The following is a 26,995-nucleotide window of genomic DNA, read 5'->3' as shown; positions in this document are numbered from 1 at the left end:
ATGAGCAGTGTTCAGCTCCCCTGGAGTGTTAGCACTAAGATGTAGTAGCATGAGAATTGAGACGAAACCTTTATTTGGTGGGTTAGAAAAGCATGGTGTTAATACTGGCTCTTGAGAGTTTTTCTTCTTTTCAGAGGGAAGAGAAAATGGTTTAGGGATGTTAGATATATGTATAAAATTAGATTAGTAAATGTCTCAGATAATTTCATAGTGTTCAAATTCTCTACCCCAATCTCCTTTCTTCTCTCTCTTACTCCACTCATGTAAATAAGGGTATTCTAGGTTGTTTTTATGCTCTTTCATAGAGTTTACTTTTAAATGGGTAGAAAGTGATGGCACAGATCAAATGTTTCTCTTCCTTCATCCTGAATATATCAGGATTTAAGTTAAATTTAACCTAACTTAATGGTCCTGAAAAATATGGAAGCATTACCAAGTGTTTGTATATGGTTTGTCCTCTGATTTTTAAAAAATATATTTTACTGATTTTTTACAGAGAGGAAGGGAGAGAGATAGAAACATCGATGAGAGAGAGAAATATCGATCAGCTGCCTCCTGCACACCCCCCACTGGGGATGTGCCCGCAACCAAGGTACATGCCCTTGACCAGAATCGTACCTGGGACCCTTCAGTCCGCAGGCTGACGCTCTATCCACCGAGCCAAACCGGCTAGGGCTGTCCTCTTGATTTTTAACGCACAACATCCTTGGTCTGTAGTTATTCCTCCTCATGAGCAGAAATATTTAGATAAAAAAGGATTGCTAGATGGCAAACTCATAATTATATTAACCAAAAGTTTGATTGGGTTCTAAGAATCAAATTAAGTGAAGTAAAAATGAATTATTTGAAATAGTTACAGAAAAAATATACTTTCCCTTTGAGTAAATTTTTTTGCACGTGTCTTTAGACTCAGTTATTAAGCCAAGGAATACTGTTCATTTGTTCATGTGGAAAAGGAGGAGCATGGGCGTTAATGTGGATGTGTATGGTAGGAGTGGGAAGCCAAGGTGTAAAGAAAGTTGAGATATAAGGTGGTAAGAAGCCTATCTACTTGATGAAATTGGGGTGTGATTATAAAGTTAAATTATTTTGTGAAGATATAGTTTGGACTTGTTGAATTGGGAAATAAATTTTACAAAATTACGTTACAAATAGGATTCTGATGTTTTCACACAAAGGAAGAATACCCAGGCCTTATTTTGCATTTATAGAAAGACTGGTTTTACAGGTATCACACAACACTGATGGAATGTAAAATGATTTTAACCTTTCTAATTTGATAAAGGTTTTATCATACTTTATGTCATAAGAATATATTATTAAAGATATGAAGTCATTTAGGATGTTCACTGTGGTGTTATGTGTAATTGTGAAAATAGCTTAAATGTCCAATAGGAAAATTATAATGTATAGATTACACTTAAAATGTAGTGTTGTCATATCAAAGTATTATGGTACCATTAAATACAATCTGTTTTAGTATATAATGATATAGAAAAATGTTAACAGAAAACATAGCAAGGATTACTAGTCATTTTCTTCATATTTTTCTCTACTTTCTAAATTTTCTACAATGAGCATGTGTTAAATTCAGAATGAATTAGACCTGCTTTTTCATTTATCAAAATATGATTTTTCTTCTTATGGTTTATGTGTCTCATTAACTAAATTAGAATGATAATTTAAGGAGGAAGAAATTAGTTTCTTGTATTAGTTTCTTGATAAATGGTTTTTAAATGTTACTGAAGCAGTTTGTTTGTTATTGTCCATGTTTTCTCTAGTTAGTTAATTTGAGTAAGGAGAGTAAAAAAATAACGATTTAGCCCAGCTGTGGTAGCTCAGTGGTTGAGCGTCTACCTATGACCTGGGAGGTCACGGTTCGATTCCCAGTCAGGGTGCATGCCTGGGTTGTGGGATTGATCCCCAATGGGGGTTGTGCAGGAGGCAGGCAATCAAATATTCTCTCTTATCATTGATGTTTCTCTCCCTCTCTCTCCTCCCTTCTGAAATCAAATAAAATATATTTTTTTAAATCACTTTTCACATTATACCTGAAAGATATTTTTATGGTAACATATGCTAGGAATCATCATTGAAAGAGTAAAGTGTTAATTTTGCACAAATTATTCTAAGATTATATAGTTTGTGAATAAAGAAAATCCTAGTATTGAGTGAATTGAAAGTAAAGCCATAAACTTTAGGAATTGTATTTATACTTGGCAGCTATAAGCAAAACATACTTAATGCTAGATTAACTTACACAACAACAAACTTTAAAAATTGCTTGTAAAAATTCTAGGATATAAAAGTGGGAAGTGCTAGAATTTAGTTTGTCTAATTCTACAATATTATTTTTGAGGAAATTCAAGCAAATTGGTTCACTAGAGATTTTATTCCCCCAGTCTTTACCTCTTTCAGCCTCTGGAACTCTTTCTGTCTTGTCTGGCTATTCCTTCATAACTTGTATCAACAACAGAGGCAAACACTTAAATAGTGTTTTGTGTTATAAACAACTAGAGGTCCGGTGCACGAAATTCGTGCACGGAGGAGGGGGGGTTGTCCCTCAGCCCAGCCTGCACCCTCTCCAATCTGGGGCCCCTCAAGGGATGTCCGACTGCCCGTTTAGGCCTGATCCCTCCGGGCAGTCGGACATCCCTATCACAATCCAGGACTGCTGGCTCCCAACTGCTCGCCTGCCTGCCTTCCTGATTGCCCCTAAATCGCTTCTGCCTGCCAGCCTGATCACCCCTTAACCACTCCCATGCCAGCCTGATTGATGTCTAACTGCTCCCCTGCCAGCCTGTTTTCCCCAACTTCCCTCCTCTGTCGGCCTGGTCACCCCTAACTGCCATCCCCTGCAGGGTTGATTGCCTCCAACTGCCCTCCCTTCCAGGCCTGGTCCCTCTCAACTGCCCTCCCTTGCAGGCTTGGTGCCTCCCAACTGCCATCCCCTGCTGGCCATCTTGTGTCCACATAGGGGCAGGATCTTTGACACACGGGGGCAGCCATATTGTGTATTGGATTGATGGTCAATCTGCATATTACTCTTTTATTAGATAGGAGGATAGAGGCCTGGTGCACGGGTGGGGGCCAACTGGTTTGCCCTGAAGGGTGTCCTGGATCAGGGTGGGGTTCCCTTGGGGCGTGGAGCGGCCTGGGTGAGGGGCCTGTGGTGGTTTGCAGGCCAGCCACGCCCCTGGTGACCCAAGCAGAGGCCCTGGTATCTGGAATTTATTTACCTTCTACAATTGAAACTTTGTAGCCTGGAGCGGAGCCAAGCCTCCTGCTCGCTCCTTGGCTGGCAGCCCTTTCTGTTTGGAATTGTTTACCTTCTATAATTGAAACTTTGTATCCTTGAGTGGAGGTCTGGGCCCGCCAGAGTGTGTGGAAAGCTTGGCTTCTTCTGTTGCCATGGAAACCCAAGCCTCCCTTCTGGTAGCCATCTTGGCTGGGATTAATTTGCATACTCACCCTGATTGGCTGGTGGGCGTGGCTTGTGTAGCAGAGTGATGGTTACTTTGCATATTACTCTTTTATTAGAGAGGATTCTCTGACACTAGCTGGGTGTCATACCATTCAGCTCAATTCTGACACCATCTACCCATAGATATCATCAGATGCCACAGTTTAAGAGCTCAGCCCCATAGAACTGCCTCACCTTCTGAAGCCAATCTCAAGTTCAGGTTATCACCTGAACTTCTGACAAAATGGATGTAAACTAAAGGTTCTCACAGCCCCCTCCTTGGTTTCGATTAATTTGTTAGAGTGACTCACAACTTGGAGAAATACTTTACTTATTAGATTACTGATTTATTGTAAAAGGATGTAATTCAGGAACAGCCAGAAGGAAGGGCTAATGCTTTGTCACAGAGAAGATACATGTTAGTTTGGGGAACATCAGGAGCTTCTTGAAAACTTAAAATTTCAAAGGAACTTGAATTAGGCCTTTCAGTGCCTTTTATCTTATAGAACAACTCATGTGTAAGTCAAGGGCAATGGTTTATTTTGTTCTGTATCAATCTGGTCCAACCCCTACCCTTGTATTAAAAAAGAGTACTTTAAGAACGAAAGATATTTTGGCTCTGTTTAGAAGATTATTATTTGTCCCAAATCAAAAAGGGGTTTTTGGGTTTTGTTTGTTTGTTTTGTTGTTGTTAAAAATAATGATAGACTTTGTATATAACTTTTTAATGGTAATTTTTTCTGGAATTCCTCTAACACATTAGAAGTATGATCTTCAGTCGTGAATGCAAGTGCTTCCACAGGATGGCAGTGTGGTAACATTTTCATGATGTAATAAGTGATTTACAACATTACTGGTATTGTACATTTCCATAGAACTCACTGCTTTGATGAAAAACTTTATTCTTCTGGTTTAAAGGGTAAGAAAAGTCGGTTAACATGGGTAGATAGAAAGTTATATGTGGATAGTAGCTTGGTTAAGTTTTCTGTAGAATTTGTAGGACAAATTGGGTGGAGAGTGATTGCTATTGCTATGGATTGTGTTGTTGAGGTCTTCTGAAAACAGTGGCAGTAATGGTATTGGTGTTGCTGAAGATGTGATATCGCCTTCATTCTAGTTTTTATAGGGCCAGGTTTTTTTCACCAACCTCACATGTACTTCCTTCACTGTATGTGGTTATTTGTGTACATCTGGTTTTCTCAATTAGATATCTCTTAGAGGATGGGATTGCTCTTAAAAGGGTTTTGTCATTTTAGACAGTCTTGACCATAAATGGATGTAAGGTTAATATTTGAATAAATTATAGAGGTAATTTTTAAACCCGCTGTTAAATGCTATTGTACAAAGCCTAGGTAAAAACATGTTTTTGTTTGCAGACATTGAATTATTTTTCTTGAACTCATCTCCATCACTCTTAGAATTAACTTGAACCCTAGTTCATCTGCTCTGCATGAAGTGTTTTCTTCCTTAGTAATAACAATAAATGTCTGCAGTGTTGCATAAAACCACTAATTGAGAATGTTACCAGGCTTATTCTTTTCTTTTTGAATATGCCTAGAAATAAACTTGAGCAAATTCTTGAGGAAACTTCATCAGTAGTTTCTAAGCAAGTGATTGCTGAAATTTTTACACTTCCAAGCACAGTATACTTCCATTTGAAGAGAGATAATATGAACATGTTTGTGTGCCCACCATACCTTTTAGTGATTATTTCTGGAAAATGTGACTTAGAGGGAAGTAAATGGACTAGAGGCTTTCACATTTTAAACAACAATAACAAAAAGCATTACCTCTGCAATTAAGAACAAGCCTTGGGCTGGCCCAGGCTGGGGAGAATGAGGAGCAACTGCCTAATGAGTAGGAGGTTTTCTTTTTGGGGTAATGAAATGTTTTGGGACTACAGAGAGGTGGTAGTTGCACAACATTGAGGATGTATTAAATGCACTTGAATTGATCACTTTAAAATGATTATATATGTATTTCACCTCAACTTTTTTAAAAGTTTTTCTTTTTTATTCAACATGTGCCATCTATCATATTTAATCCAAATTTTGACAGTTTAATATTTAGTGCTCATTTATGTTTATAGAAAAGAGAAGTCAAGCCTCAGAGGTGATTGTGGTGTTTGGATGTAAGTGGACTTAAGTATAATTAAAACACATAAATGACATAAGGTTTTTCAAGCCTAGCTTTTCTAGTTGTGATTTTGTGTGTTTAGTATTTGTCTAGGGTTTGATTTCCCAGATCTAAGTGTTTAAAAGGCCTGTTGATCATGGAATTGTAGGTTATTGTTAGGGGGGATCAACAGATGTTCTTGTTCAAACCCCTCATTCTGTAGTGAGGAAATTGAAACTTCTGTTGTTAAATAGTTGTTCAAAATCAAATAATGGCCTTGCGCTAATTTTTTTCTTTTCTTCCTGATTCTGCCTCTGACTCTCTGTCAGGACATCTATAAAAGACTGATTTGTAAATGAAACATTGATATTAGAAAACTCATCAACCAAATAGGCTGAGAGTTCAAATCTTGTGACATAGAAATTTTTAGTTACTTCACTTTTATTGCATTTGTGTTCAAGTACTTCATTGAGGGTAATTCCATTCCAACATGAATATATCTGAAAAGGATATTATTGGGTGGATTACTTCTACAGTCTTCTAGACAACCAGTTCCCCATTAGCTTGAGATCATCGGAAACTTTATTCATATACATTGGTCCTTTCTATTAAATTTACTTGAACTTATCCTTTTCCTAACACTACAGTCATCTCTTAACAGACAGCTTGGGAGGCAACTTGACATTTGAATCATGAGCCCATAATTTACTTTCTATAGATGGGGTTGTTTTTTTAAGCAGATAAACTTTCTTAAGTAAGTTGGGTGAAGGGAAGTATGTGCTATATGCTGTGCTATATACATGTGTAGCATACTGGTATGTATGCTATAACAGTTCTCTTCCTAAATACACCCCCAGGTGTTTTTTCCTAATAGAGTACTGTATTTGCCAACAACTAAATATTGACTGTACTCCGTAAAATGACAACTGATACATCTCTTTCACATCCATATTTCTCTCTCTAAAAATTATTAAAAACATATCCTTGGGTGAGGATTTTTTTTTAAAGTTGTGAAATACTTGAGCTTTTGAGAAAATGGCAACTACTTATATATATGATGATGATAAGTATTCACTAGGTCATGCATACTTTGGATTAATGGCAATAGGAATGTTTTATATATTATGTAGCTTCTTGGGTTGTGTCAATGATTATTAATGATAGATTGAAAAAAGTTTGATTCCATTTGGGGGAGAAGAAAGCAGCACCAGTTATCTCCTATCCTGTTCTAAATTATAGTTTGCAGAAATAAAGTACTTAAAACAATAATTTTTTAAATGGCAGAAAGAATTTTCATGATTTATAATGTATGATTAACCATCAGTTAGAAGTCACTTCAAGATTCTGTTCTTAAAATAAGTTCAGTTAAAACTTTGCTAAAAGGAAATGAGTTATTTATCCATTTATGTTTGAAGTACTTATGATAGTGGTAAATTATCTTGTTTCCTATTTTGTCTTTTTAGCATATAGCACTTTCTACATTGTGGGTTTAATATTATCCATGCAGATACCCTTTGTGGGATTCCAGCCAATCAGAACAAGTGAACACATGGCAGCTGCAGGTATGAGAAAATACTTATTTTCCTTCTTCTAAAGAATGTATGAATGTGTGGCTAGCCAACCTTCAAGAGAATAAAGTGGTTTTTCTTTTTTGTTTTTAATTTTCATCATATTGGTTCTAAAACATCACTGTAAAATGAAAATATCATAGTTTTATTGAAACATTCTGCTATTGTGTTCCCAAAAGTGTCTATCTTCCCTCTCATTGCTGTTTTGAAAAGGCAAAACATCTTTTTTTGCACACTTGATGCTATTTGCAAGCACTAAATAATATTTGCTTTATATAAACTAATATTAAGCAGTATTTGTACACTGAGTTATTATACCAGAGTTTCCATTTCAGGAAATTTAGATGGAACTTTTCATTTTTATGTTCATTACCTTTTACTAAAGTGTTTCATCTATATCTACTAACTAGAATTAATGGCTTTTATATTGATTAAAAAGTCATATAATTCTCCTCCACATAAGCAGAGTTCTTTGCCATTATTAACCTGGGTCACAGTTAACAAAAATGGAGGATCTGTGAATAAAACTTTATCAGAGCTTCTCAACTAGAGGTCCATAGTCAAAGGCCCATATGAAGGCTGTGGGTATTTATTTTACTTGTAACATTTTGTAAATTCATTATATTTAACTTTCTGAGGTGATGTTCCATAACTTTTATCATCACATTCTCCGTGAGAATTTGGGGGGGAGGGGGGAGGACACAAGCCCAAAAAGTTAAGAACCCACAACTTACTATTATATAGTACTTTCAAATCTATGAAATGGTTTTACTTACATTTATAATGTGATGTTATAAAATTACCAAGTAGTAATTTGAAAAAAAATATTCAGTGTTGCATACAATCATGTATAGCAACGTCTGTGTAGATACACAATCAACTGACTCTATGCATATGCATTATTATATTTCTTAAAATCTAAATCATTGATAGTACACATTTAATCATTCTAAAATTAACTTTAAAAAATAACCCCTATGAATAAATTTTTTAAAAGAAAAATAATGTCCCAGAAGGGTTAGGGGTCTCATGTCTTTGTTTTGTTTTACACATGGTGGTTTGTATTGTGTTTTGCACATTTGGCAGTAAATACTTTTCACTGTTATTGCTTTAATTTTATCTTAGTACTCACTTTAATATATACTAATTTAGAATCTTATACAAGTGTGTAATTAAGGTCACATACAATCACTCAGCTATAAATGATAACTATATATCATATCAGGATTTACCCGATCCAAGTAATTTCTTCCTTCAGTAAATCTTAGGATTTTTTTAAAATGACATTTCTATTTTCCCCCCCTAGAAAACATGTCACTAAAATATGGGACAAAAGGAGGAAATTTAATGTGCTAAAATAGGCTCTAGTTGTTGAATGGGATTTTTCTTTCATTATTTGGTTGTCATTTGACAAAGAAAATGTTGGTTAGATGAAATGGCTAGTCTTTGTTATGAATGGTACCAGGTGTTCTAAGAATCTCTTATATGACCTTTTTCTTTAGGTGTGTTTGCACTGTTGCAAGCTTATGCTTTCTTGCAGTATCTGAGAGATCGGTTAACAAAACAAGAGTTCCAGACCCTTTTCTTTTTGGGTGTATCAGTAGCTGCAGGTGCTGTGTTCCTTAGTGTCATCTATTTGACTTATACAGGTAGGTGTCATCTGTAGGATGTGAATCTTGTCTCTAATTTATTGTAAAAAGTAATTACTTACAAATTTTGTACATATTCCATTTATCCTAGAGGGTCAAATATTATGGTTGCATTCTGAATAAACAATATAAAAATAATAGTCAAAGTTTCTAAAATCTACATAGCATACAAATTGTTATTGTTTTAGCAGTATCTTAATTTTGCTACTTCAAGATCTGATAAGTCTACTTTCAAGCATCCTCTTGATATATGAATAGGCCCAAATTGTATAAAATTCAAAGCTTCCAATGTTAACCTACTGCATGCTTGCCCTCTTGTGCGCATATGTTCTTTGTCCTACTTTTAAACAGTCTGCTTATTAGTTTCAGTCTGCTTCTGGATTCTAAGTTACTTTGTGAACCTAACATATTTCCTAGAACAAGTCAAATTCTTTCTAAAGGTATTCCATCTGTTAAATTAATGTATCAGCCTAGCTCATAAAATCATGAAGAATTAATTGACCAGAGAAAAAGGCATGAATGATTAAAATCATTTTCATAATTCATCTAAATTGGGCATATTATATTAGATAATTTAGACACCACCACCCACCCCCCTTTTTAAATATTATCCAGTGCTTTCTTACTATCTTAGCTTTGTTTTACTAGTCAACTTGAAGTGTATGGGAGAATTGGAAAACTTCCTACAATTTTATCTGTCCACTTGTTGTGTTTCTCTGGAAATGTAATCTCCACGGATATTTGTTTTTCTTTGATCACATTAACATTTTATCTGATTGCCAGCCCTGTGAAATATGTTGTCACCTACAAGTTAAAACTGAAAAATTTAAGTACTAGGTTAAATTAAGCCATAATAATCAGTAAATATAAAACCAATAAAACAAATAAAAACAATTTAAAAAGGCAGATTAATTGCCTCTACATTTTTTCTTTTAAGGTTACATTGCACCATGGAGTGGCAGGTTTTATTCCTTGTGGGACACTGGGTAAGTGCATATAAGTTATTTGCCCTCATTAAAATGCCATTTCCACCCCCCTCTGTTCTTATATTGTCAGCATTACCATTAGTCTTGGGTGACATTTTAAAAGTATCTAACATATACTAGTTTAGTAACTGTTGATTTGAATCCCTTGTATTTTTTCTTTGTTATAATACCTGCTTGGAATGCACCTTTAGTATGATACGCATGACATATATTTCGATTCTGCACGGACAGCTCCTTATTTTAGTTTTGTCAAAACATTTCAGGTAACATTTGTGCAATTTTAATGATTGATTTTTATTTTTACCAATGTATTCAAAGTTTCCATCTAATAGTATTTACTTTTTAATCATTAAGGCTCATATACTGTAGATGTGAAGAAAAAATTTTAATGTTTTTTAATGCCACACTAAGTTTCTTGATATTTTATTACATATACTACAGAATATTTGTGTGCTTTTAAAAGTGCTATTAGAAAATGAAATAGTTTAAAAATTAATTTTAAATTAGACAACTGGTTCAATAAGATGTTTTTGTTTTCCTAAGGATGAGAAAATATCTTTTGATTATAATTTACCTGTCTTCTCTGTTCCCACTGTTCTATCTTCTTTGTTACTCCCTAAATGGCCCAATAAAAAACCTACCACAGTTTATTGAATGGGCCTTCCCATTGCTGTGATACCAGAAGGTCTAATTAAAGGGCATAAGCAAATATACAGTATACTAATGACTGAAACTAACATTTGGACACATAATTGAAGAGATCAGCCAATGGACACCAGAGAGTTTGAGGAAAATCTCTAGTAATTAGATGAATTTTTGTCAGTAATATTTATTCTTCTAAATTTTAATGGACTACTTTAGAATCTCAGGGCATTTCAGGAATAATTTGTCCTGTCCTTTCTATTTCTCTCATTGCCTTGCTAAGAAAAGTATTGTGGCAATATGATGTCTTATTTCTGCTAGTAATAGTAAGTCTAATATGTAGTGAGAAGTAGGAGGTGCTAAGTTAAAATGCAAAACAAATTCATGTTTGAGCAAAACTTTTTGTATTAAAAGTCAGAGCCAACACTTTTATAATATAACTAGCCTTAGATAATTCTTCTAATTTTAGGGATGACATATTAGTTTGTTTTATCAATGTGGACCAGATTTATATCTAATACAACAGGTTATGTTGGACTATACTTATGATTGAGAAGAGATAGAAGATAGAAATCATATCTACAGTCAAAGAAAATTTTTCCATCAAAAAGGACTTTATTTTAATATTAAGTATTAACTTTTTTAAATACCAGGTATGCAAAAATACATATTCCAATTATTGCATCAGTGTCTGAGCATCAACCTACGACTTGGGTGTCTTTCTTCTTTGATCTACATATTCTTGTGTGTACCTTCCCAGCAGGCCTATGGTTCTGCATTAAAAATATCAACGATGAAAGAGTGTTTGGTAAGAGATTTTTAATAAATACTTAGCTTTAGAACAATTATTTTCATTACTGACATCACTTCACTTTAAAGTTTTATTCTTTGCATGACTGCTTAGTCAAGATAAATTTCTTGCATAAATCTTAAGCAAGAAAAACCCAGTGAATTTATATTATATGTATTTTATTAACTTTTAATTTAGGGCTCATATATAACATTTATTCAATTTACTACATTTTCTGGGAGGTTATTATAGTCTGTGGCTAAGCATTGGGAATTATAACTTTGCTTACAGTATAGTCTTGATTTAATTTTCTAAGTTAGATCTGATTAAGTAGAAAGAAGTTTGCAGGGGTGACCATCATCGAAATTTCAGTGCAAAGTACATTTTGTAATGGAATAAGAATCACCTTTAAGCAAACACCCTCTTCACTGATAATTTGTGTAAATTTTCAACTAATAAACTGAAAAAAGGCAACATACACAAAAATAATCTGTAGTACCAGGACTTGAATTTATACAAGTAATGGGGCTTGGACCGTGAGTGACACTCACAGTACTATTCCAGAATGAAGTCAGAAGGAAAATATAATGCTTGCATGAGTTCTAACCAAAGTATGACACTCATTCTTCTTGTTTATGTAGACCAGTCCCTCTGGAAAAGGCCATGTTAATATTGCATTATTCAAAAAGATTTAGCTTAAAAATAATGCCCACCTCATGACTCAGCAATCCTAATCCCAAGAGAAGTGAATGCGTATGTCCAACAAAGGACATGTTTAATAATGCAACTTAATTCATAATAGCCCCTAATTAGAAACATTCCAAAGGTTATTAGCAGTAGAATAGAAAAAGAAATTCCGATGTATTCCTACAAGGGAATACAACACAGCTATTAATAAAAGAATGGTTTAACCTAAAAAGCCAATACAAAAAAGAACATTTTTATATAATTTTAAAAATAAAGTTTAAGAATAAGAAAATTAATGCTTTAAAAGTCCAAATAGTGATTACTTTTTTTTTTATAGGCAGGGGGCGGGGAGAGCAGTTATTGACTGGGAAGAGGTATGAGGGATCCTTCTGAGGAGGCTCTATATTTTGATATGGGTGATAATTACATAGGTGTGCACATTTGTAAAATTTATTGAGATATACAGTTATGAACATGGTATAATTTTTTAGTGAGGAAATTAAATTTTAATTAACCTTACTTGATCATAGGAGCTCAGATGACTCATTGACTTGATGAATTCATATAGCCTTCAGCCTGAAATGGTAGAGCCTTCCTGGTGGTTAGCACATTATGTGGAAGACTTTGGCTTTTGGAAAATACTTTAGAATTTTTTAAAAAGTCTCTTACTAGTAAGTTCCTCCTTAGGCTAATAAATTATATTCTCCTCATCCTATTTTTACTTTAGACAAGCTTTATGCCAGATATTGGCACTAGCTTTTCATAGACTTTATTTGATTCTATAAACTTACTCTGCCTGATAATGTAATTCCTCAAATGTATTTTCATCCATCAACTGTGGATTTTCTAATATGTGATGATATTGACAATGAATTTGTCTCATTTCCCATAACTATAATTACTATAATTAAATTTAAATCATGATACATTTCTCTAAATTGTTGATATATAGTGTCTAGTTAGCATTAGCTATAATTCTAAATATGACTATTAAATCATTTGGTTGGTATATCAATTTAAAAACAATTAGCTCTTTTATGAGATGTCTGTTTTTAGATTTGGTTTATAATGTGGTATTAAATACTTAGTTCAGTCTCCTGCGAACATTTTCTTTTCTGAAGTGTTACAAGAGAGCTTGTCTTTCCAGTTGCTCTGTATGCCATCAGCGCTGTCTACTTTGCTGGAGTGATGGTGCGGCTGATGTTGACTTTGACTCCCGTCGTCTGTATGCTGTCTGCAATTGCCTTCTCTAATGTTTTTGAGCACTATTTGGGGGATGACATGAAAAGGGAAAACCCACCTGTGGAGGACAGCAGTGATGAGGATGACAAAAGAAACCCAGGAAATTTGTATGATAAGGTGGGGAATCTAAAGTAAGGCCTTTAAAAAATTTGTGTGCTTTATTTTTCTACCACAGTAAGAACTATTAACCTTTTGCACTCGGATGTCGAGTGTGACTCGACACGGTTAGCATTAGAATAAAGGAATCGGAGAAAAATTCAAGCGAGTGCAAAGGGTTAATATTAAGAAATGTGATTAAACAGGATTTAGACAAACTGACATCTACTGTTTGCCTAAAATTTTGAATCCTGCTTGGTCTTTTAGGTAAGAATAAGAAAATAGAATGTAACCAGAGTAGAAATTCTCATTTCATTTTGGTCAGGTTTTACCCCAAATCCCTCTATTTTTGAGAGCAAAAACCTAGTGCTCTACTAAGTTACATAACATTGAGCATTATTAAACCCCATTGAAACCATGTGCACAAACGCTTATCTTTGAGGTCCATGTTCAATGTAAACTTAAAATTTATTTCTTTATTATTTATTTATTTATTTTTGGTGTACTGGACGACGCTCCAACGAACCGAGCCACCCAGCCAGGGCATGTAATTTACTTTTACTTTTAACCTGTCAGGTTAAGTAAAGAGCAAGGTCATATTTGGTGCAAATGTGGAAAAGACTCATAAGAATTAGAGCACTAATACTTACCTGGCAGGGGCGGTACCATGATCAGGAAGGTGGTTTTCCCAGGGCAAGGCTTATCCACTGTACTCTGGATGTGCTGACCCCTGCAATTCCCCCAAATGTGGGAAACTTGACTGCATAATTTGTGGTAATGGGGGACTGTGTTCCCACACTTCCCTGGGGGAAAAAAAAAAAAAAAAAGAGCGCTTGTCTTGGATGACATACTAAACTTCATTTGAATATTAATTAACTAGGTTTTTAAATACCAATAAGCAATGAAACTTTCCAGAATAAGTATTAACTTTGAAAAGCTTGCCTTACTATATAGGCCCAATATAATTCATACAGATTGGTTTTAACACAGCACATACCTACTTTTGTGTTTGTGGTTATATTTTATTTTGTGGTTTCTTAACTAGCCTAGCAATTTAGAACTTATGACTCTGTTCAGTTTTCTGTTCTGGTTTTTTGGTGGTTGTCTGTTGTTATAGTTTTTAAAAATTAATTTTAATATGTCTGTTTTGGGATTTGGAAATTGGAAGATTGATTCTGAAAATGCATTTTTTGTCTTATACTAAAGTTCTACATGGTCTGGATTACAGCTGGACAGTTTTGTTTTTAGGATGAGGAATTTGGGTTTTGTAAAAAAAGCTTGCCAGAATGAGGCCATTTGGTTATCTCCTTTGTACATACATAAAACATAAGGATACTCGGTTTGAAAGCAGCTTCTTACTGGAGATATTTTGGTCTGTGACCAGCTCCTGGATTGGGTATAGTTCCAGGAAACCACCTCAATCACATTTAATTTGAGAATCTACTGCTAATTTTTAGAAAACTTATCACTCACCCAAGAAACCTGATGGTTATACATTTTTTTCCCTCAAAGGATTAAATTGACAGATTAACATTCTCCTAACTTTTCTTGAACATCTCAATGAAACCAGTGAAATGATGAATTTGTCTAACCAATTTTTTGTATCTTCAGGCAGGTAAAGTGAGGAAACATGTAACTGAACAGGAAAAAACTGAAGAGGGACTAGGTCCTAATATAAAAAGCATTGTCACCATGTTGATGCTGATGCTATTGATGATGTTTGCAGTCCACTGTACCTGGGTCACAAGCAATGCCTATTCTAGTCCAAGTGTGGTCCTGGCCTCTTACAATCATGATGGGTAAGAAAATAACTTGGCTACAAAAGGATTTTATACCTATCCCTTTTTTCCTCTCAGTGGTTAAGAATTAAAAAATAGAATGTTTATGAGGCTCTGGATTTGAATCTACCTTGTTTTTCTTACAGCCTTTCTCTCCTACCCCATATGGGTAGTAATCATTGTATTTCATGCTCTTGTCCAGAATATCTTTGCATTCATAACATGTATATTAGTTTTTCTCAAAATGTGGTCCTTGAACATACAATGAGTTCTCACTTAACATCATAGATAGGCTCTGTGATGAAACAAAACAACATATAATGAAACCAACTTTACCATAGGCTAAGTGAAAAAGAGTTCAATTCCTATAACATTGATGAGACACGATAAGGATTGTTATTCAAGGACTTGCTATACAGCAACATCATTACCAGGAAGCCTGTTAGAAATGCAAATTCTTGACCCCGTGTAAAGCCTATTGAATCAGAAACCTAGAGGTGGAGCTCAGCAATCTCTGATTTAATAAGCCCTCTAGGTGATTATGATGCAGCTGAAATTGAAGAAGAGATCATTTATCTATTGCCACCCCAGCTTCTGCTTCATTTGGGTGCTTGTTAGGCTTGCAAAATATCAGGCCCCACCCCAGAACTACTAATTCAGAATCTGTTTTTTTACAAGCTACCCAGGAGATTTGCATGCATATTAAAGTTTAAAAAGCATTAGCTCTTCATTGATATCCTCCCCAACCCCCATTTTTTGAGGCTTTTAAAAACCGCCCTTAAAATGTGAGATTAATTCAATGGTTGAACACCTCAAGATTTTAAGTTACTCTCTTCACATTTATAATATCTCATTTAAAAGAATATTGTGATTCTTTTCAGCACCAGGAATATCTTAGATGATTTTAGAGAAGCTTACTTTTGGCTAAGGCAAAATACAGATGAGCATGCCCGAGTGATGTCTTGGTGGGATTATGGCTATCAGATAGCTGGAATGGCTAATAGAACTACTTTGGTGGATAATAATACCTGGAATAACAGCCACATAGCACTGGTAAGAATTCAATAAACAACAGATCAAAGTTATAAATTTTTATTACTTAGCAATCAGGCATCACTTGTAATTAAGGATAAATGTAGATGAATGTTCTCTTTGCGTGCAGAATTCTCAAAATTTCTCTTTATACAATTCATTCCATAAAGTGTGTTCAGGTTATGCATATTTACTTATTTAAGTATCATTTAGAATTGTAAGCTGATTTCTGGTAGGTCTCATGATATCTCATGATGAGAATTGGCAAAATCTGAAACTTTTTTTATTTTTTCCAACACCAAAAATCTGAAACTTTTAAAACACTAAATTTGACTTGTATTTTCCATTTTATAAATTAAGATAATTATTTGCAAATATGTAAAACAAATGCATTGTATTCAGGGACTGTTTACTCTGTTAACTAATTTACATAAATTCAGGTAATCACATCTCTGTTTTTAAAAGATTTTAAATCAATAGTGGATATTAACCAAATGAGTTTTACTTGTACTAGTGTTGTAGCTAATTATCAGATGTCTGGTAGACTGAGAAGAATATATTTGTGCTGGCTAGATTGCTAGTCATACCTGGCTTTGAGGTAATGAGAAGTCCTATTTCTTTTAAGCTTGCCTACTTTTATACTAAAATGTTAATTTCATGAAATAATTAGCAAAATACTAAAACATGTATTCTGATTTTGACATTTCTGCTATACCTGCTTATAGTGAGTGAGGTGCTTCTGAATCTCAGTAAATTTGTTGAATTCATAGCAAATCATTTCTATAAAAAGAATTCCATGTAAATCAGATTCCTGAGGTACATTCCTTCATAAGGTAAAAATGTACATTTATTTCTTTTTTAGCATATTGTGGGGCTAAGTATACACATTCTCATTTTTTTCTGTAGGTGGGAAAAGCTATGTCTTCAAATGAAACAGCAGCCTATAAAATCATGAGGAGTCTGGATGTAGATTATGTTTTGGTAATTTTTGGAGGGGTTATTGGCTATTCTGGTGATGACATCAACAAGTTCCTCTGGATGGTTAGGATAGCTGAAGGGGAACATCCAAAAGACATTCGGGTAAGAAACGGTTAGTTCAGGTGTTTTAAAACAGCTCACAGATCCAAGTAATTATTTTATCTTGCTAATTGCATAGTATTTGTTTTCATTATTTTATTCCCCACATTAGACTCTTCAGTCTGAATTTACTATTAAGATACTATAAGCATTTTCCCAATTTTAAATCTTTTGAAATTCGTACTTGATATTTCTGTTCTCCAAAGCAATCTTTTGTCAAGACTTTTCCTTTGACTCCTTCACAGCCTTTGCAGTTCTGCCCTTTCTTTCCGTTTCCATTGTTTCCACTCTGTTACTGATCCTTATGATCATAAACCTGAAATAGAACAGTGACCTTAAAATTGCTCTCCACCGCTTGCATCTATAGACGTTTATGGCATACAAATGGTTAAATGAGGAAGGCCCCTTAAATTCCCTCTCCCAGTCTTACTTGACATTGATCATGTCACTTTACAGTTTAAAAGCCTTCAATTGAATAAGGAAAAGGGCCTTAAAACCATAGACAGACATCAGTTAGAACTAAAACCCTGCCACTGTCAGCTTGGTGCTACGAGCAAGTTATTTTTCGCCAATCAGTATTATATGCTTTGAGCACTCAGTCTTGTTCTAGGTTCTGGTGTATAATGGAGATTAAGGCTGTCTCAGATTATCACTAATGGGAATGCCAGGAATAATTCATCTGTAGTGCTGTTTTGAGACTTTGTAGTAATGTAGGTGAAGCCTCAGCCTAGTGGCTGGTACATAATAATCTCTGCAATTAGGTAATGGTATAAAATCCAAGCTCCTTAATACTTCACTTTTCTTTGCTTGCCTCTTGTCCCTCTATCATCTCTCGCCCCCCCCCCCCCCACTCTGTCAGTCTACTTTACTGTCAATCTTTTCAAGTTGCCTTGAAACTTGCCCTGTGGTATCTTTCCTTGACTCATCTAACACGTGGTGTTTATACTCTTCTCTTTCCTGGGATAGTTTCCCTACCACAGATTTGTCCCCTCTCTAGAAGCTCTTCTCTGGTATATCCATGTGTACTCATCGTCAGAATCACACACAGCCTGTTTTGTAGGCAGATTCTATCATATCTCTCCCACTCAGTTGTGAGCTCTTAGAGGATGGGCACCCAGCAAGTGGTTTAACCAGTTAACTGTCACGGTATTTTGAATTTAATTTAAAAGGATTCGCCGCTTGCATCTATAGACACTTATGGCGTACAAATGGTTAAATGATGAAGGCCCAAAAGGTGTGAGATTCACCACTGATCCAGAATAAAAGAACCTTTTGGGAGAATTTATGCATGTGTGTCATATAAAGCCCCACATTTCCTGTTCAAATGTAAATGCTGTGACATTTCCCCTAAACTGTGATTAATATATATTTCCTTGTATTACACTAATCTTGATTTAATTTTTCAGTATGTGATTTTCATTTGTATTTCCTTTAGCAGTGTTAAAATTATGACATGTGATGGATCCAGATATATGCTTTGAACATTTATATAGAAATTCTAAATTTCTGTGCTTTTTATATTCAGTATTTTTAAAGTTTGTGAGTAGGTAATACAGTCACATGGTTCAAAAGTAAAATGTAAAGGGCTATACAGTATAACTTTACCAACCTCCACTGCTCCCCCTGAAAAGAAAAAAAGCCCATGGCAATCACTTACTATTTTTTTATGCTTCTTATTCAAGCTGATATAGTAGCAAAATACACACCCTGTTCTTGCTTTTTTTAAAAAATTTCACTATATATCTTAGCAATTTTTCTATACTAGAATATGGAGAGCTGTTTTCTTTTTTTTTTTTTTCTTTCACTTTGACACAGTGTATTCCATTGTGTATATGCATTCATGATTTATTTAACCTGTCCCTATTGATGGACATTTAGGTTGTTTCCAGTTTTTAGTCTCATAAACAGTGGTACAGTAAGTAACTTTTATACTCATTACTTTACCCATGTACAAGTGTCTTTGTAGGGTAAATTCCTAAACTAGGAATTTCTATTTATAGTGCCAAATTGGCCTTTGTAGAGGTTATGTTATAAATTTTATGAGATCCCAATAAAATTACTATAGGAGTTTTCTAAACACTTCCCCCAACCCCCAACTAAAGAACTGACTTTCGAGTTCATATGGAAAAATAAAGACCAATTAAAGTAAACTGAAAATAAGTAATGGGGTGAGGATGGGGCATTTGGAGAGAGTGAATCTACCTGGTATTAAAACCATGGTGTTGGTACCATTCTTTTGAATTATTGAGGTTTCTATATCATGGTTATAATCTGGTAGGATTAATTGCCTTTCCTTACTCCAACAAATAGTATTGTTCTTTTTCTGTGTTTTCTTAGATAATCTTGTTTATTTTTTATAAATGATTTCGAGACTCAGCTTTTAAAAACACTCATGATAATTTTGGGGGTTCTTTTAGGGATCACATTAAATTTATAAATTAATCCTCTGATAGAATATTTTTTTGATATGTAACTAAATATGACTTTCTGAATATACCCGAAAAGCTGGTTTATGGGGAAATAAATAGAGGGACCTGTAAATTTAACTGACATAAACTTCTGGTTTCTTTTTTTGTAGGAAAGTGACTATTTCACCCCACAAGGAGAATTCCGTGTAGACAAAGCAGGATCCCCCACTTTATTGAATTGCCTTATGTATAAAATGTCATATTACCGATTTGGGGAAATGCAGGTTAGTTATATTAGTTTTACTATAATCTTTTTTTAAGGGAATATTTTAAAAGTAGTCTTGTTTGCCTCTAAAAACAGGATAATGATGTTTGGTTGTGCTATAAAGAAAGAAGTGCTTATCTAAAATTCCCCAACACGCTCCCCCCTACCACTCTCTGCCCATTAAATTTAGAATTCTGAAACTTAAATGTGAAAAATTTAAGATCAAAGATTTCCTTCCAAAATATTAATTAACACTAGGCTCAAATCCAATCTTTGCTTGCCTTTTGGCCTCATGCTTTTTGAAGGCATTTTTCTTCCACCTTAGGAAATTTGTGTGTGGTTTTTTGTTTTATCCTCACCTGAGGATATTTTTTCCATTGATTTTCAGAGAGAGTGGAAGGGAGGGAGAGCGAGAGAGAGAGACACACACACACACACACACACACACACACACACACACACAGTATATCAATCAGTTGCCTCCCACACATGCCCTGGGATCAAACCTGCAACCCAGGTATATGCCCTTGCCTGGGAATCAAACCCAAGACCATTCGATCCAAGGGCCAGCACTCTTAACCATTGAGCAACACTGGCCAGGGCAAAACAGTGTGATCTTAAGTGTAGATTACTTTGGTGTTTGGTGGGGGAAAGCCTGAAATTAAAGAGTTGAATTATGTGGATATTTCAGATATTCATTCTATCCCTGTTCTTTTTACCACAGATAGCTAAGACTATCCAGGTTAGAGTTTTCTTGAAAATTTAGAATGATGTGGTGCAAAAGCTTAAGCGTCCAAAAAATGAATGAATGTGCAGAGATATTGTGGCAAAAAGAACAGACAATGGACTTACTGTCACAATACTTGAGTTTTAGATCTGGTTCTGTCAAGTCATGTAATCCTTGGACAAATCACATCCTTCCTGGACTTTTTTCTTGTCTGTATATAATGGAGGTTGTACTGATGACTTGATTTCTAAGGCTCTTTATGGCTCTTAGATCACATGACTATAATACAAAGTTAAAACCTTCACACCAAGATTTCAGTGAAAACTGCCTTATTCCATATTGCATTCTGGTTAAGTTGATACTAGGAGGCAGAGGAAGAATTGCTTGTTTAATTTTATACAAACACTAGCGATCAAGATAATGTTCATCACTATCAATTTGGAATTACTCTACAGGTGGCTTTTAATAAATAGACAGTAATTTTACTACTAGACTTTAGATTTTTGTGTTTTGATTTCTGAAGGCCACTGCCTAGTTTCTAAACTCATATTAAGGAAGAAACATTTAAGCCATAAAAATTAGCTACTTCAGAAAATGATTCAAAGGTTTGTTTCTTTTTTCAATAATGATGGTGGCAAAGAAGTTTTCTTGCTCTCATTTAAGTTTATCTACAGGCCCTGCCTGGCCACTGTTGCTGAGTGGTTAGAGCTTCATCCCGCCTACTGAAGGGTTACAGGTTCAATTCCTGGTCAAGGGCATGTACCTGGGTTGCAGGTTCAATGCCCAGTCTGGGGTGTGCAGGAGACCAGTTGATGTGTCCCTCTCACATTGATATCTCTCCCTCTCCCTCTCTCCCTCCCTTCTTCCTTCCCCCCCCTCTTTTTCTCCCCCCTCCTCTCCCACTATCTCTAAAAATCAATGGAAAAAATGTCCACGGTGAGGATTAATAACAGCAAAAGTTTACCAGCTGTTTTAAGCCATGCTTCCACCATGTCTTCATCTTGATGCCTTCCCTACTCAAGAATAATACATGTTTAAGACATGAAGTATAACTTTTCTATTATATAGATATACATGAACAAGTAATTCCCTCATTAGAATAGATTTAGTTTTTGTTTTAAAGTGGAATTCACTTATGCTCTGTGTCAACATAAATGTAGCCTGAGAATTTAAAATCATCTCTCTTCCCCCCAGTTTTTCCTTTCTTAATTCCTCATAAATCCTCCCTTGGTTTGCCCTTTTAAACTTTATTTATAGTTCCCACTTTCAGGATGTAGTATGCTTGTGCATTTATTTGACAAATAACACTGGGAAATAAAGCCACATTGAATAAGATAAGGTCATCATGCAGCTTATATCCTGGCGGAGGACACAGGTAATTTTTTAAATAAAGGCAAACTTTTACTGAAGTGTAAAAGATAAGAAAAACAACAGAGGAGATTTTTCTACCACCAATTTCAAGAAAATATTTGGGGGTTTTGTAAGTCAATACTAATCCTATATAATAAATTGACTGAACAGTGGAATGACCAGTCGGTGGGGGGTGGAGCTGGTGAGTGGGCAGTGCCAGGCCAGCCAAGGCGGGTGCCAGCGGGCAGAAGGAGGGGATGGCAATTGGGGAGGGGGGTGGCCGCTTGCCAGCCAGCGCCATTCCCCAATCGGCCTGCCAGTTGCCTCCCGCGGAGGAAGGCTAGACTGTGGCCTAAGTCATCAGTCAGACATCCCCAGAGGGCTCCTGGACTACAAGAGGGCACAGACCGGGCTGAGGGGACACTCCCACCAACCCCCCTGAATGCACAATCAGGCTGGCAGGCAGAAGCAGTTAGGGGCAATCAGACAGCACGCAGGCAAGTGGTTAGGAGCCAGCAGTCCCAGATTGTGAGAGGGATGTCCCAACTGCCGGTTTAGGACATCCCCCAAGGGGTCCCAGATTGGAGAGGGTGCAGGCCGGGCTGAGGGACACCCCTCTACCCCCAAGCATGAATTTCATCCGCCAGGCCTCTAGTATACCTACAAAAGGGGTTTTGATGGATTTCATTGTGACCATTACTTTCTGAACCTTTGTGAAAGAGTGCCAAATACTCAAGTAATACAGTTATGATCCATTCCTCATCTTTTGGTCAAAGCAAACTTGTATTGCATTTTCATGTTCTGTTTTACTTTTTTTTTTAATGCCTGCAAGGTTCTTATCCACTGTAAGGATTCGGTGAAATTCTAATTCTGATGTATTTAGTTTCTCTCTTCCTGATTTTTTCCTATTTAGTTAAGCAGTACATGAGAACTATTGCAATATATTACTCTGATTATGTTTTCCTAGTTTAAAGGGAGAGAGTTTTGCTCTGATGATAACATTTACTACTTTCTATTCGAATACTGAATGTTTTCCAATATGGTTAACATCCAATATGGTCACTTTTGCAGCTGGATTTTCGTACACCCCCAGGTTTTGATCGAACACGTAATGCTGAGATTGGAAACAAGGACATTAAATTCAAACATTTGGAGGAGGCCTTTACATCAGAACACTGGCTTGTAAGGATATATAAAGTGAAAGCACCTGATAACAGGGAAACACTGGACCACAAACCTCGAGTCACCAACATTTTCCCAAAACAGAAGTATTTGTCAAAGAAGGTAGGTGTCAAGTGAAGTCATGGTTGTCTGAAAAATTGCTAATAAATTTCCATTTACCAAGTTTATAAAGACTATCACTTAAATACTAAGTAAATATCAAGCTAGCCAGTGAGGGCATTCCTTTCCAACTGAGTACTTCAGATATCCCAGCCAGCAGCTTTTACTGGATAGCATAGTGGTTAACAGTGAACCAAACAATTTTCCAGAGGCATTCTGGCTTTAGTTTACTAATGCCCATTAATAAGAATTAATTTGTAAAGTAAGTTGTGTTTGTGACCATTACTTTCTGAACCTTTGTGAAAGAGTGCCAGATACTCAAGTAATACAGTTATGATCTATTCCTCATCTTTTGGTCAAAGCAAACTTGTATTGCATTTTCATGTTCTAGTATAATATTACTTTACTAATTATTGAATAAAGAATAAGCTTAAGTTGGTTGAATCCAGAAAAAAAAAATTATTTATCTTAAGATGATAATTATTAAATGTAATTGTCATTCTTGTTGGCAGGAATTACGATGATGAAACTATTACAGTCCTTTTGTATATTTAATAAGATACAAAGTATATTATTGGAGGTCATTATTGCTCACTTAAGCGAAAGAGATCTAATCTTTGCTACAAAAGACTACTTAATGAGTATTTATATAGTTTACCCTCTGTGAGAAATGGAAAATAATGAGCAGTCATGAAATATGTAGTTAAGCTACTACCCTTATAATACTAATTATTATTAGACCATTTTCAGTCTTAAGTCTTGAAAGGTGCTTGGGCTTACATTGCTCACAACAGTGAGCCATGCCAAAAGTCTTTATTTACTTAATTTTATTTATTACTTTTTATTGATTTCAGAGAGAAAAAAAAGGGGAGAGAGAGAGAGAAACAAACATCAATGATGAGAGAGAATCATTGATTAGCTGCCTCCTGCACATCCCACACGGGATCGAGCCGCAACCCGGTCATGTGCCCTTGACAGGAATCAAAACCGGGACCCTTCAGTTCACTGGCCAATGCTCTATCTAGTGAGCCAAACCAGCAAGGGCCATTACAAAAATCTTTTTTTTTTTTAAATATATTTTATTGATTTTTTACAGAGAGGAAGGGAGAGGGATAGAGAGTTAGAAACATCGATGAGAGAGAAACATTAATCAGCTGCCTCCTGCACACTCCCCACTGGGGATGTGCCCGCAACCAAGGTACATGCCCTTGACCGGAATCGAACCTGGGACCCTTCAGTCCACAGGCCGACGCTCTATCCACTGAGCCAAACTGGTTTCAGCACAAAAATCTTTAATGTAACGCTGGTACTACCCTTACTCCTGGGGGATACCTTCCAAGACCCCCCAGTGGATGCCTGAAACTGCTTATAGTACCTACCACAAACCCTGTATAAACTATGTGTTTTTTTCTTATACTTACACTATAGCAGTGATGGTCAACCTTTTGAGCTTGGTATGTCAAACTTCGCCCAAAAACTGAGTATAACTCGGGTAGTGTGTCACTTTGAGGAAAAAACATTATTTCGCAAGTGTTTCATCAGAAATGGCTACGCGTGTCAGTGCTGACACGTGTGTCATAGGTTCGCCATCACTGCACTAGAGGCTTGGTGCATGAAATTCGTGCACTCGGGCAGGGGTCCCTCAGCCCGGCTTGTGCCCTCTCACAGTTCAGGAGCCCTCAGGGGATGTCTGACTGCTGCGGAGGTGGGAGAGGCTCCCGCCAACGCAGCTGCGCTCACCAGCCGTGAGCCCGGCTTCTGGCTGAGCAGCGCTCCTCCTGTGGGAGAGCACTGACCACCGGGGGCAGCTCCAGCGTTGAGCGTCTGCCCTCTGGTGGTCAGTGTGCATCATAGTGACCGATCGTTCTGCCGTTTGGTCAATTTGCATATTAGCCTTTTATTATATAGGATACCTCTTCATTTAAGGAAGTGCATTTCAAGGTTTCTCTTTGGCACATCCAAATTACCAGCATCACTACTCTTGTGCTTCAGAACTATTATTAAGTCAAATGAGAGCTATTTGAATGCATGCATTGTGATAATGTGACAGTTGATCTGTTATCTGGGATGGCTACTAAGTGACTAAAAAGTGAGGAATGTATATAGCATGGAGGCACTGGACAAAGGGATGATTCATGTACCTGGTGGAACCAAGTGGATAACATGAGATTTCATTACACTGCTCAGAATGACATAAAATTTGGAATTTTCCATTTAATATTTTCAGACCAAGAATAATTGAAACCATGGATGAGGGGGGAGTGATCTACTGTATTTTAAATCATTGAAGCAATTGTCCTTTATGTTTATTTAAAATATACTTCAAATATATTCAGAATGCAGATTATTTCAATTTGTACTATAAAAGTGTGATCTGTAAATAAAAACTTTTATTAGCTGCATGATATGTAAATGGAAACTTTTTAAATGAGTACTTCTAGGCCAGGTACAGATTACCAAATCTAGACTGATGTATTTAAATGTCACAAACAGCTGACACTATGTTAGTCATATCAAATTTACTTACTAGTAGTCTTTACATCAAATGATAAATCAAATGATCTGGTTTCTCACAGGCATGTGGTAAGAGAAACTGGTGAGTCACCTCAGGGCAGAAGTTAAAGTAAATGCTGCTAGTCTCAAGGCAGTTTATTCCTATCCATCTAAGTCCAGTTAAGGCTTACTTTTTCTGAAAAACAATATCATTGAACTTGTCTGATGATAGTAAATTTTCTTAATCCAGACCTCTTTTGTCTTCTCATCATTCCCCCCAAATAAAGAAGTGAATAGATAAACCAAACTTATCTCTTCTTATAGTCTGTCTTGTATGCCCAAAATATATATTCTAGTAGCCAACAACATGGACTTTGAATTTCTAGTTTCCATGGCTTTCTATTATCTGTTTTGTACTAGCACTAGAGGAATGCTGGTTGGTTGGTTGGTTGGTTGGTGGTGGTTCTTCTCTCCACCCTGGTTAATTACTCTAGGGGTGGGGGGCGGGTGAGTACAGCAGTCATTCTGGTAGTTTTCCTGCGCTGCAAAGCTGACCTGGCTGAGGCACTAGTAACAGCGCTACAGAAAAGACTTTTTGGTATGGCTCACTGCCCACAGAGAAAAAATAACTTTGAGGGCTCAGCCCAGTTTTACATACCTTGCATAGACCTGGGCCATTTACATGATCTAACAGAAGAGGTTTCATGCATGTACACAATATAGGATATACCCTAGGTTTCTGAAATCTCCTCCAAGAGTTGTATTTAAATGTGAAAATTGAATAGAGGGGTCAGTCTCTTGAGTCTTCAGTCTCTGCTAACCCAGTGCTTTGATGGTACATTAAATTACTTGTTTCCAAAAAATATTTGCTTTTATCAATATCTGTGGATACGTCAGATTGGCAGACACTATCTGATTTATCTTGTAGGATTCTAACTTCACAAACATTTTTGCAGTAATCTCTGCCAGCACATTTGTAGTAATTTTTTAGAAGTATTAAGAAAATATTGTTATTTTTAAGAGATCTATGAAACTCAAGGAATGTTATGGGGTGTTTTTTTCCTAGTGTTTGGTTTTTGTTTTTTCATTTTTAAGTGCTATTTTTCTACCTAAATTGTAGAATGTGTCAAGTAATTTTATTTCTTTTTATTTTTGTAGATGGGTACAAAGTTACTTAATTTGTATTTCTGACACACAGCTCATTTTTGGAGGCTATCCCAGGAGCAGCATTAACATTTTCTGATACCTTAGTTTAGTATTTCTATCATGCCTGGAAATGTAATTATTACAGCTAAGCATTTATAGTAGAGAGGAGAGGTGGGGGTTCATTCACCTGATGGTGAGGA

At 35.9% G+C, this 26,995-nt stretch overlaps 1 protein-coding gene and 1 non-coding gene across 4 annotated transcripts in view; both read left to right on the top strand.

Moving 5' to 3' along the window:
* The window catches only part of STT3B (STT3 oligosaccharyltransferase complex catalytic subunit B), an 82,841-nt gene that overhangs the window by 42,055 nt on the left and 13,791 nt on the right, over positions 1–26,995 (top strand). For 2 of the 3 annotated variants that reach the window (XR_008558882.1, XM_008153888.3), the window contains exons 6-15: positions 7,042–7,140; positions 8,649–8,795; positions 9,733–9,781; positions 11,077–11,231; positions 13,048–13,259; positions 14,850–15,037; positions 15,898–16,069; positions 16,955–17,128; positions 19,704–19,817; positions 22,947–23,159. Coding sequence is in view for 2 of the 3 variants with exons in the window: in XM_008153888.3 (XP_008152110.1) it covers positions 7,042–7,140; positions 8,649–8,795; positions 9,733–9,781; positions 11,077–11,231; positions 13,048–13,259; positions 14,850–15,037; positions 15,898–16,069; positions 16,955–17,128; positions 19,704–19,817; positions 22,947–23,159 (1,523 nt within the window). In the remaining variant the exon portion in view is untranslated. Of the gene's footprint in view, positions 1–7,041; positions 7,141–8,648; positions 8,796–9,732; positions 9,782–11,076; positions 11,232–13,047; positions 13,260–14,849; positions 15,038–15,897; positions 16,070–16,954; positions 17,129–19,703; positions 19,818–22,946; positions 23,160–25,383; positions 26,064–26,995 lie in introns of those variants that run through there. The other variant, XM_054729775.1, reaches the window with a different exon arrangement.
* LOC114228597 (U1 spliceosomal RNA) lies at positions 13,881–14,044 on the top strand. The gene has a single exon (XR_003614739.2). It is a non-coding gene; the product is annotated as a U1 spliceosomal RNA (small nuclear RNA).

Source organism: Eptesicus fuscus, chromosome 18 (assembly GCF_027574615.1).
Source record: "Eptesicus fuscus isolate TK198812 chromosome 18, DD_ASM_mEF_20220401, whole genome shotgun sequence".
Lineage (NCBI taxonomy): Eukaryota > Metazoa > Chordata > Mammalia > Chiroptera > Vespertilionidae > Eptesicus > Eptesicus fuscus.
This window is presented reverse-complemented; position numbering and strand designations above follow the sequence as displayed.